The sequence below is a fragment of the Eurytemora carolleeae genome, unplaced genomic scaffold (assembly GCF_000591075.1).
Source record: "Eurytemora carolleeae unplaced genomic scaffold, Eaff_2.0 scaffold701, whole genome shotgun sequence".
NCBI lineage: Eukaryota > Metazoa > Arthropoda > Copepoda > Calanoida > Temoridae > Eurytemora > Eurytemora carolleeae.
In genome coordinates this window covers 147,307-159,899 of record NW_019396597.1, presented here as the reverse complement: position 1 = coordinate 159,899, position 12,593 = coordinate 147,307, and the positions used below count along the sequence as shown (strand labels likewise).

Sequence of the window (12,593 nt, the reverse complement as noted above, 5' to 3'; positions counted from 1 at the left end):
TAGTCATAATTTTTATTTAAATTGCGTTAATTTACGTATGCCATTCAGTACAACTTGCACATTTAAACTTTGTCTAGTCAAATTCCTACCTCAGTTTTATTTGCATTGATTAATTTGTTTCATTAAGTACAATATGCAGTATACATTGTTGATACTATAGTACGCATTTAGTGCTATCACGCATAAACAAAGTGATAAATTAGCAACAATCCAGAGGATAAAATGCCATGCGTACGACAGAGATGGTGCTGTTTGCACCTTTTCTCAAGACCTCAAAATTTATACCTGCCTGCATATCTATATATATATTATCTTTGTTTGGCCCCCCTTCATCCTTCATCCCAACCCCCTTTTACCACCCTTATCCCACATCCCATTCTGTATTCCCACGTACCCCTTAAACTCTTCATCCTCCTCCCTCTGCCAGCTCCGGACCCTTTGTTTCTCCTCTTTGCCATATGTTATCTTATGACTCTTGAGTATTTAGAATTGGAGACATAAAGTTTAAGAATATATTTGTCATGAATATCCCAAGCCTAAACCAATTCTGTTTATACAGAATATTGTTTACTATTCATTCAAATACATTGTGTATCAATAATCAATTTATCTTCTCCACAATCCCATTGATTTTAGACGTTTAAATTTAATAAAATGATCTAAAAAGTTATTTATCTTTCTATTACTGAATTAGAAAAAAATAGAATTATACTGGTTTAATTAAGAGTTTCATCTTTACTTTAACTTATTAAATCTTACTGAGAGACACCACAGCTAGAAGAGATACCAAGAAGCACTGCGGATAGGGATTTATTTATAAAAAAGTAAGCACTATCACATCACTTAACTTCTTAACTTTACGTACTATAAGTAAGAGAAAAGAAAATTTATTTGGTTATTTACAAGAACTATAAACTAGTTTTATTCTCTTCCATAGGTATTCAACAAGATAAGTAATGACTGGAAAGATGTAAGATTTCAAATTAAAATCAATTCAAAATCAAATAAGATTTTATTAAAAATGACATTAATAAAAATTAATTACCAATCTTGCCTTATCACGCACATTTAAATATTCGAGCTGGGCCAACCTTTGCAGTCCTAGTTTGGACTGTACCGCACATTTATAATTACCAAAGCGGCAGACCGTGTGTTTTCTGTGTCCGAATTTAATGAATTTGAGCCGCGTCTTAAATCCGCCAAAAACCGGTTTCAATTGAGCGCCGGCTTAAATCTTGAAACATTGAATACAATTTTAAGTGAAACCAACGAAATTTGATCCGCTGTTTAAATTTAAGCCGCCGCTCAAATTCTTTAAATTTGGCCTCTGTATTATTAGTGCTAAACTATGTATTTTCCAACTATCTTTGTTTTGAAAATTAAGTGTAAAGAAAACAGCGGGATAACAAAACAATCTCATGTAAACAAAAACAGGAAATGCTTTTATAAAATAGAACTATAGTTTTACAAGCAAAGAAAATAAAATGAAACTCATTTCTATAATAATATTTTCAATTAAAAACCAAAATAATTTTCCTCAGAATTTCATGGCAAAATTTAATTTTTAGTTTAATTTTGACAGAGTTTTACCTTGAATAAATATAGTTTATACTGTAGAGAGTAAACAATAAATGTTTTTAACTTCTACTTTATAATAAAGTACCTGCAAACATTCAAGGGTTTACACACAAAGGTAAACATTTTAGTTGGACACGGTAAAGAGTCTGTAAATGTAATTTCAAGTGACCCTCCATTTAGAGTAATATTCCTCATTCACAGCAGTACCCTTTATAGCATTTTCTCTACAAAAGGGTCTTGCAAATTTCTACCGTAGGAAAACAATGTAAGAAATATCAGAATTGAAAACTTATAAAACTAGAAAAACAACGTTATCTTCTATATTATTGATAAGATACAGGGTTCCGTGATGAATCTTTATAAACCATTAATTTTGCCATATCAAAAGTAAATATCTAATAATAACACTATTTACAAAATTATGATATGTCTAGCTTAGGAACCAAGCTTTGCCTGGATACCAAGTTTTCCAAATAAAATTTAACCCACAAAATGGAATTTTGAACAAACATAAGAACATTCCCGTAGTCCTACCGAGTTTCCTAATCAACACTATAGTTTCAGTAGAAGTAAATATTTCCATTTACTGTTATAGCGTCGATATCTCTAATTGGATAATGAGATAGATAGAAAGATAGATGTTACCACCATGCAATTTCTATTGGTTCAGAATAGACAACAAACACATGGCTGAACCCTGATTGGATCAGGCGCTAATGAACTCGACATACTAGAGTGTCAAAAGGCAAAGGGTTCATTAGTTATGATCTAACATCCAAACAGAAAAACACACAGGCAAACAGAGATTACAACTTTATATTTATCACTTCTATATGCCGAGTCCATTAGCGCCTGATCCAATCAAGGTTCAGTCATGTGTTTGTTGTCTATTCTGAACCAAAAGAAATAGTATGGCGGTAACATTTATCTTTCTATCTATCTCATTATCCAATTAGAGATATGAATCCTTAATTCGGAGCTATCAGTAAATAGAAATATTTACTTCTACCGAAACTATAGTGTTATGCTAGCTTGAGAACCCAGCGTTGCCTTTTGTCCAGGGTACTCATAGTTACTTCCGTACGTCTTTTACCTATTTTACCAATTTTACCAGTTTTCCCTATACAAGTAGACCCACCCAACTTAGAATCTCCAAACCAAGCTAAGAACATTTCCGTGGTTGTCACATGTTCCCCAATCAAAATCAGAGGCAAAGGGTTCAAAAGTTAAGATCGGACATAGAAACAGACAAACACAGATTACCGCTTCATAATATTTATACATTATATGCGACCATAAAGCATTCTTAAAAACACTTTTTTTAATACAACTTTTAATCAAGAAAGTCAATAAATGTTTTGTTAAAAGTATTTGGTATTAATCGTTCGTACAAAGGAATTGTGTCTTTGCAACAAATTCAGTTTTTGTAAAATCTATAATTTTGCAACCTTATGATGTGAACCTTTGATATTTCAAACTTACATTATTTGATCTAATAGCATTCATAGTTTGTCCCCCCTCAGCATATCCTGGTTTTCAAGTACCCCAGCAGGGATAGGGTTAAAGGTCTACGACATCGGATTGCAACGATATTGAAATTAGAAAATCAGAGTTTGAATCAAAAACTCAATTCCTTTACTCCACTGTTTTTAAGACCTCCATGGACTATACAGAAAGTATTTAAAATATAAAGAAAAAACTTGAAATCTTGAAACAGAAACTGAAAGTGTCAATGTTTTCCTCAAACGAGTGCAATTTTCTTACTCCAGGGAATAGAAGAAAGAAAATTCAACTGAAGTGTGAAATGTCATTTCGTAGAAAAAGATATATTCAAACATAAAATACAAATTAAAATCCTTCATTGCTTGGAATAGAAAATAAAATAAAAATTATTTTTAAAATCTTCTTTTTTTTAATTGTTTAGCTCGTTGAGCCAAATGAATAGAAAAGTCTAAATTGATATCCTTATTTATTTGCAACCTGGCGGTGTAAACCTTTGATATTTCGAACTTTGACTGTTTGAGATTCATAGTTTGAAATATCAAAGGTTTATAGATTTTAAATGGTTTAGGAGTGGAAAATTAGAGTTTGAGGCTATTGTTCAGTTTATCATTAATGTACATTTTTCTACATTAGAACTTAAAAGAGTGCTTTATTCAATATACAATATACAATATATTTTTTTTCTGATAACACTTTCTTGTTTTTTTTTCTGATAACACTTTCTTGTTTTTTTTTCTGATAACACTTTCTCGTTTTTTTTCTGATTAATTAACAAAGCAAATATATGCCTAGTAAAGTAAATACACGAGTAATCAAGGTTTGCATGGCTGGTATTTTACTCACTCCAGATGATGGGGTTGCTTCTGTAAGTTCTAACCACTGGGAGGAATGATGCCCTGAATACCGAAGAATTTTTTAAAAAGGAATAAAACATTTTTTTATTCGATTCTCAACGACGGTGCCCTTAAAAACTTTGTCATATGTATAATGAATAAGATATCCAACATTTTCTCTGTGAAAATTGATTATTTTCTATTGTTGTTTTAATAAGTTACTTGATGATTTCTGGTAAAAAGGTCATTCAAAATTTACTTTGACTATCCATTGAAAATAAAATTAAGTTAATTTTTTTCTTCATTTTGTTAATGTTCTTACAACAAAAATTATGCTTTTCATCCTTTTTTTATAAGCCATCATCTTATAACAATTACTCATCGCTGGAAACATAGAATGACGTCATTAATATGAATTCAATTATTGATCAAAATAGCATTTGCTGTAATAACTGAAGTAGGAACTAATAAATAGCTTGAACTTTGAATTTACTTTGTATCTGGTACAGTACCTAGTCCTAGAGTACCAAAAGTGACTCTTTAAATGTGACGATCTGAAGATTGAATTTTAGTTTGTAAATAACATCAAAGGAATTGAGTCTTTGCAACAAACTCTGATTTTCTAATCCCTATACCTTTGCTAACCAATGTTGATACCTTAGATATTCAAATAATGAATTATGTTGCATAACAAATATTAGTTTGAAATATCAAAGGTTTACACCTTCAATTTGCAGAGATATAGAGATTTGAAAATTTGAATATTTGGCAAAAACTCAATTCCTTTAAATAGATTGGCAAAGAAAGAAAGAAGATGACGGTTTCAATGTAAACTAAATAATGGAATGTAAGGCAAAAAAATGAATAAATTCCGAACAGTCGCTATTGAAGTCGAATCCTTCGGACATGGTTCAACTAGCCGTGCTTAATTCAATTACTTCTTACTATTCGTTGATTCTGATTTTCGATTTGGTTGTCTGTTTAGTATCCTTGCCTGTGCACTCTGTATAATGAGGTTCCACAGGTCCACTGGTCATATTACAAGCAGAGCTCTTGCTGGTATGTAGCTCGCATACTTGTGATTCAGTATTGTACACAAAATAAGATGCTCCGCTGCTTTCGAAGTTTTTCAGAAACCTCTGACATTCCTGGGAGTTTGCAGCTGGGGCCCTGACATCGAGTTAATAAAAATTATTTATATGTAATTCTCAAATTAACTTGGTGTTTTAAATCTTTAATATAATAAACTTTGACTATTTGGTCAAGTAGAAATATTGTCGGTTATTATAAAATGTCTAAGAGAAAATGTGATTATTTTTCATTGTTTTTCATTCTACTTTCGGTCAAGCATAATAGTTGTGATAAACTTCTTTATATATTTTTAGTAACTCCCACGCCATGGTTTGAAATTAGAAGATTAAAAAAGTCTTTGCCATGATCTTAATTTTTTCCATCCCTATTTCTGTGCAACCTGATGGTGTAAATCTTTGAAATTTCAAACTCTGATTATTTGATCTAACAAAATTAATAGTTAAAAGAAATAGGGATTAGAAAATCAGAATTTGCAGCGAAGACTCAATTCCTTTTGAATAAAAATTTGATCTTTGCCTTAGTATTTCTGTTGTTGGATATTCACAATTCTGTCTCACGAAACTACTGCAGCTTCTCTCCATGTGCCAATCACAGTCTACTAGATCAGGGATAGATGTTCCTCCGATAATATTGCAGTTATCGAGATACCTAAACTAGGCACCTTAGATTATGCTTTTATTGTTGCATTTTAGAAATTTTAATTACAATGTTCGGCAAAAAGATGTATCATAAAGTTATAAACAGGATAAAATTTGTATTAAAAAAATCAAGCTAAACGGGTTTCTTGTTTTATACTCAGCAAATATATTTATACATTTTTAAAGACTTTTATTTAAATGGCGAAAGAAATTATACAAATTGAAGTTTTAGGATTTTTTCCGGTGATTTTAGGATAGGATACATGACAATACATACAAGTGCCAGGACATTTAATAGCATTAAAACAGAATAATTTCCTCTCTATTTCTGTAAAAACATCGGCGACAATTGAGAGCAAATCTGTTATGTAAAACTCGTCTACGATTTATTGATACAAACGCCTACCACTGTATTAAAAATGGAGTTTTAAAATTTCAGCTGATCATCTTTAAATCAGTGTTGATTATAATATTTCAACAAAGACAGAACTTGAAAGAATTATCAGTGTTTTAATGGGAGTGACTGTAGCTAGATATGGTAGTTGAGCTGAGAGTTCGAAAGTATAGAAGAGCGAGTTTGCGGTCTTATATCTAGCAATAATGTAAAACGTAAAACGTCTTCTGAGCATTATTCTATAATACTGCACTCTCAGTTCAACTACCATACCTAGCCAGTCACTCCCTTTAATGAAAGAACTAGATATACCTGTACTGATACAAATAACATTTTTCAATCATCACATCATAAGTGAAGTATTTACAGCCTTCAATAACCCCGCAAACGTCCTGGCAAATTTGTATGGAATCCGTCACATACGGTAGATCGTAGATATCAATCAAACGATCCTGAAATATGGATGATTTAAGATCTAAATAATTCATTATTTGTATCGTTTGTCTAGTTGTTATAGTTTCTACGTTACATGAGATGCTGAGGGTGCAAAAATATAAACCTTTTTAATTTGAATTTTTTTGCAAAAAGGGTAAAAATTTTAAGGGAAAATACAACAAAATACCCCATTTTTAGGAAACAGAAATAAAACTTATCATATCTTCAGATCAACGATGTTTCCAATGATGGTTACATTCTGTCAAAATAACCCTCGCTTTTAACTCAAGGAAATCTGAGCCCGCCATTTAAAAAATTCGGGAAAACACGGCTCGAGTCGAAGCTGTCGTTGGGCCTTGAGCTTTCGGATTCAAGCTGCATCTTATTTTCCACAGAATTGAGTTCAAAAACCGGTTTTATATTTTATTTGGCTGATTTTAATGGCAGGAATTGGCGCATTCCGAGTTTTTATGAGAACAAGACGCAACATTGAGCCTTATTCTCCACTAAAACCAACCACGGTCGGTTTTATTTTCATTGGTCCTAACTCCTTAAGTCAAGCCGAAGATCTTGCAGCTGTCAATCACGTGACACAAACTGTCGTCAGAGTTGGATCGAAGATTGAGTCTTAAAGTCGGGGTTAAGGAATTACGACTCAAACCGTTTTTTAAAGTTTTTAAATTGCGGGTTCTGAGTTGCTCATAAATTTTCTGGATTTTAATATGCTAAATTTTCAACAGTATATATTACTATACTGTCTGTTAGATTTTTAAATTAAGTGATCTTAGCTTTTTCAAACAATATAAAATTTATAAAATTTTATAAAATTTTATAAAATTTTAAAAAATTTTATTAGGGTTTCCAACACAAGAGGATTTTACTTGCGCACAATTGCGAGCCATTGCGCGCGCGACAGTGAATTTAATTGCACGCAATTCCGTCCACTTTTTTTACGTTTGTGTATTAATTTTTGATAATATTCGTCCTTATGACACGCAATTTATCATTGCACAATTAAGTTCAACAACAAAAAAAATCAATTTAATCTTTGGTAGTGGCATACAATAAACTGAACTGCACTATAACATTTCAGTCTCAAATGCTCAGAAATTGATTTTAAAATTATTCTTTCGTTTTATAATATTCGTATGTATCATGATAATCAGAAATCTGGCATTAGAAGACGACATTTTAGACTCAAGCAGAATAAGTGATTTAATAAGTTACTAATTATTTTTTTTTTGCTTTATAACGACATTAATTATACACTAAAATGTTGTCTTTCTGTATACCATAGTTTTCTGGTTCTCACTGTAGCAAAATATTTAATTTTGATTAAACGAACCTTCCAATATTCACCAAAAAAGTTTCCATTATAATGTTCATCTAATGTGAACATTTGAAAAATTTATCATATTAAATTGTTAAATAGTAACTTAACCACAGTTAAAATTATTTATTTTAGATGGAAAAGCAATGTCGTTGCACCCAATTCTGCAAATATTTAATTGCTTCCTTGTTCGCAATTTTAGCGCAATTCCGCGCAATGAAATGTCGCAAGCGGAAGCAATCATTGCGCGCAACGGAATTCCGATTGGTACATTTTATTCATAAAATATGAATTGAAACCCCGTATATCTTGTCTAAACATGATGGCCATTGTGGCTAAATCTTTAAGTAAAATAAGCTCTAATAATATGTAAAACTGTAACCCGGCAAAAGTAACTGAGCACTGGCCAGAAATTCTAATTTACCAATGTCATAAACATTTGATATTTCAAACCTTAAAATCTGTCAGATGAAATCCTTTAAGTTTGAAATATCAAATGCACAATCAGATTGTAAAGATATATAAATTGAAGGAAATGAAGAATTGGTTTTTGCTCTACATTTGTTAAGTCTCTCCTGGTCCAGACACATGGATATTGTATTAGATAAATTTAGGCTAATCTAATCTGAAATTGAGAGAGGTTTATAATTTAATTTGGTTCAGCTTACGATATGTCACAAGATGTACCAGTCAAAGATTAAAAATGTGAAAGAAATTATTGTTAAAAATGTTAGACAATCCTTAATCAAAAAAGAAACGAAAAGTTTTGGAACAAAAAACGATACATTCGATGTCCTCAATAACAAGCGGTTTTTACAAACATAAAGCGTGCCCATGATCCTACAATTACAAATAGGGTTTGAATTACGTGGTGGATTGCTTTACAAAGAAAAAAGTCCTTGAAAAAAGTCGAATTTGCTGTTTCTTATATTTTTTGTGCAACCTAATGTTGTAAACCTAATGGTGTAAACCTTTGATATTTCAAACTTTGATTATTTGATCTATCAGAATACAAATACAAATAAGGTATATGTCATTGGATTGCAAAGATAAAGGGATTAGAAAATCATAGTGTGTCACACACGCACCCCTGACCCTTTCGTTAAAGTAAATTTAATCTAAAGTCTGACCGCGGATGCACCGGCTAGCCTTATTGAGTGTCTGCTTTATTTACCCAATGTCCGGCTATATAGTACAAACTGCGACCAGAAAGGGTGACCCGGCTCGAAAAATCAAATGTTCTACGGCTGTCTGTGCGCAAAGACTCAGTTCTACTGTTCTAATGTAACGTATATAAGTACTGTTGCAGAAATTATAGTTTTATCAAAGATGAAAATAAAACTGTAAACAAAGGTTAAAACTTTTATGGACAAAGTTCGTAATCGAAAGGCTGGGCTCGTTTATCAATCTCTTTTATATTTCAAATCACCCTCCATTGATAAATGACAATGCTGGATTCACAACGGTAACATTAAAAGGTTTGTCAGAACAAGTATAGTGGTTTCTCTACAAAACTGGATTGCGCATTTTTTTTCTGCAGAAAAACATGTAGGAATTATCAGAGTTAAAAAAACCCCAATAAACATCATCTCCACATTATTGATCATATAAAGGTTTCAAAGGTGGAGTAGATACATAACGCCGATTACCAAAACCGAAGTTTTGTAGCAGTCGACATTTTTTTGTAGTCAACGTTTTGTACTATCGGCGTTTTCTTTTTAGACGTTTTGATAATTGACGTTTAGATAATAGACGTTTTGATTATCGACGTTTTGTACCCCCCCCCCCCCATCATTATGAAACATTAAATTGATGGTTCCTTGAAATTACGCTTATAGGCCCTTTTAACTCTCTTACATTAGCCCCGTTACAATCTCCCAGGGTAAAATATTTGCACCAAGGATGCAGGTCTTTCTCACTAATATTCAAATATTCAATTCTTACTTAGAACTATGTTGATATTATAAAAATAACATATTGAACGAACTGTAAGCGTGATTACAAGTGATCCTCCATTCAAGTATGACAATGCGCGATTTATAACTGTAACTTTAAAAACTTCGTCTGAAAAACTAGATATTCGCGTTTTTGTTATTTTAAACTGTTTATTTTTATTTGCAGGTTCTTTGCAAAAGTGACTTGCGCATTTTTCTTTTTTTAAAAGCAATAGAGAAATCTTCCACAGTGGAATCCACATTTTTTGATCAGATTAAAGTTACAATGTGAAGGATGCAGCCGTTGTAAATCATTCATTGCCATCTTTGCATGAAGAGTCACATGAAATAACGCTTACAGCCAATTTAACTATATATGAAGTATGTACCGACCTGGTCAAGTGAGGAAGCGGGATAATTTCAGATTGAGGCGTGTTTTTTTTAACTTTTAATTAATGTCTAGATCTTGTTTGGTTCAAATATGTTCCAACCGTAGCGAGAGAGGGGGGGGAATAATTAACTTAAGGGGAGTGTTCGCGAAAAATGAAAGGGGGTATAGGCTCAAGGCGATAAAAAAGCGCTTTTGATCGCTACTAATCTTACTTCTATCTGTTGCGTCTATAAGGAGAAAATTGTTAAAGACGTCTCATACCGAATAACATGGCGTCCATACAAATTGAGAAAATTGCAACATACGACTTAGACCGTAAAAAAATCAATTTAATTTCAAACAAATCATTCAGATATTGTAACTTATAGTCATCAATTATCTTTCGCCACATTTATATATAGTTGATTTTTCATAATATGTTTTAATTGTTATGATCTGAGGAATGTTCGAAAACAAGTTGTAAGCTAAATATTATTTTAAAAAACAAAATCAAAACTAGTATGAAATATTAAATACATACAAATGTGGCGAAAGATAATCGATGACTGTAGGTTGTAATATCTGAATGATTTGTTTGAAATTAAATTGATTTTTTACGTCGTACAGTCGTATGTTGCAATTTTCTCAATTTGTATGGGCGCTACGCTCTTCGGTATGAGATGTCTTTAACAATTTTCTCCTTATAGACGCAACAGATAGAAGTAGGATTAGTAGCGATCAAAAGCGCTTTTTTATTGCATTAAGCCTATACCCCCTTTCATTTTTCGCGAACACTCCCTTTAAAAGATCGATACATAACGAGATAAGTATAACAATACGGATAATAAAGTGGTCAGCTGGGACCATAAATGGGTCAGCCGGGACAATAAAGAGGTCAGCCGGGTCAATAAATTGGTCAGCCGGGAACATAAAGTGGTCAGCCGGGACAATAAAGGTGGGTTGGAAAAATTAAAAGTGATTATATAAGTCGGGATAATAGTTGCTAGGAATTTAAAAAGTTAATTTTGTTGTTGAATATTTGTTTCCTGGAATCCACGATAGTTCCAATACAAAGAACAATTCCAATAATCAGCCTGGACATCATGACTCTATAGATATATTCCTATCTCTAAGGTTGCAATTAACTAACTGTTTCAGTTATTCGATCCATCATCAACATAATCAACAATGCCTTATCTATCCCCGACAAGATCATTAAAATGTACATACAGTAAGAACTTTTTTAGTCAAGGAGAATTATGAAAATTTAAATATTTGGGAAAAAATGGTTCTTTTATTTAAAATTATATAGGATGTAAAGTACATGTGATAGTAAATCGACGATTAGAGGTCGTCGCCGAAGTAATTTATGGTATTCATTAATCAATTCAATTTTAAAAGTTCTCGAATCTCGGAATAATTACAAAATACTTAAATTCTGCCTTTTCAAAATTACCGGAAATATATGAATCATTGATTTGGTGATTTAGGCCATTTTAGTTTTATTTAATTAATTGAATTTTAAACATAATTCTTAATATATCTATTATTTGTGAAAGCACAAAAACAGACGATTTTAGAAATGTCAGGAATTTTTTTTATATATGTTTCATAAATCATACCTGTAATAGATCGTTGGCGACTTAATGCTGCAAGTTATTTCAGAAATCAAAGACGATCGTCAAGCAGTCTCTTAACTTTCGTATGAAGCACTTTTGTAGATCCGTGTTTAATGAGCAAGTTCTAAAAATGATGTCATTGTTTATTAAGATAAGAAGAACATTTTTTCTGTCGCGGTAGATATGAAAAGAACCGCTCAAATTATCAAAGTTTACTTTAGCGTTCATGCAAAAATAAAATTAAATGTATCAAAAAATCTTATGATATCATCATTTATATGATGTCTTTTTCAAGACTAAATGCATTATTTTTGAAAAAATACGATTTTTGACTGAAATGAATCGATAAAGATAGTTTTACCTAATATTTTTTTTTTTAACCGACAACGTCAAAACTACTGAACTCATCGGGCCCAAATTTGTTTGGGACCTCACATCACCCCAGGGAAGGTTGTTCATGGATGCTCTCACAAATTTAGATTTTTGTAAAATTTTGAACATCCGCGAAAAAAAATGTAAATCCGCAAGATTTTGTATTGTTGTTTTATCGAAGAGAAAATGCTTAAAGATTAAACAACTAGAATAGTATACGCGCCCTAATAGCATATAGTAAAGATATAAAAGCTTGAAATGAAAACTAAACTAAATGAGCTGTTGACATGTCTTCTCATTCTGTTCTATTAACACTGCAGGGTTTAAACAATATAAAACCTTTAAGTAAACACTCTTTATATTAGGCATAATATTTAGTATGTAAACCTAGAGATGGAAACTAATAATATTTAGTATGTAAACCTAGAGGTGGAAACTAATAATATTTAGTATGTAAACCTAGAGGTGAAAACTAATAATGAGTAAAATAAAATA

General features: G+C 31.7%; 2 protein-coding genes across 3 annotated transcripts in view; one reads left to right on the top strand and one right to left on the bottom strand.

The window, feature by feature from the left end:
- The window catches only part of LOC111706088 (chaoptin), a 62,256-nt gene that overhangs the window by 4,567 nt on the left and 45,096 nt on the right, over positions 1 to 12,593 (top strand). The gene's annotated exons all lie outside the window — the stretch shown is intronic.
- LOC111706089 (uncharacterized) lies at positions 3,711 to 11,794 on the bottom strand. 2 transcript variants are annotated; one of them, XM_023478856.1, is made up of 7 exons: positions 11,730 to 11,794; positions 11,154 to 11,216; positions 9,661 to 9,721; positions 6,351 to 6,490; positions 5,523 to 5,654; positions 4,909 to 5,084; positions 3,711 to 3,977 (listed from the first exon to the last, which is right to left on the bottom strand). In XM_023478856.1, exons 2-7 carry the CDS (start codon positions 11,210 to 11,212, stop codon positions 3,850 to 3,852), a joined length of 696 nt encoding a protein of 231 aa, XP_023334624.1. In that variant the 5' UTR covers positions 11,213 to 11,216; positions 11,730 to 11,794; the 3' UTR covers positions 3,711 to 3,849. The 2 variants fall into 2 exon arrangements, with proteins under 2 accessions (XP_023334624.1, XP_023334622.1); XM_023478854.1 differs by lacking the exon at positions 11,730 to 11,794 and having other exon boundaries at positions 11,154 to 11,251.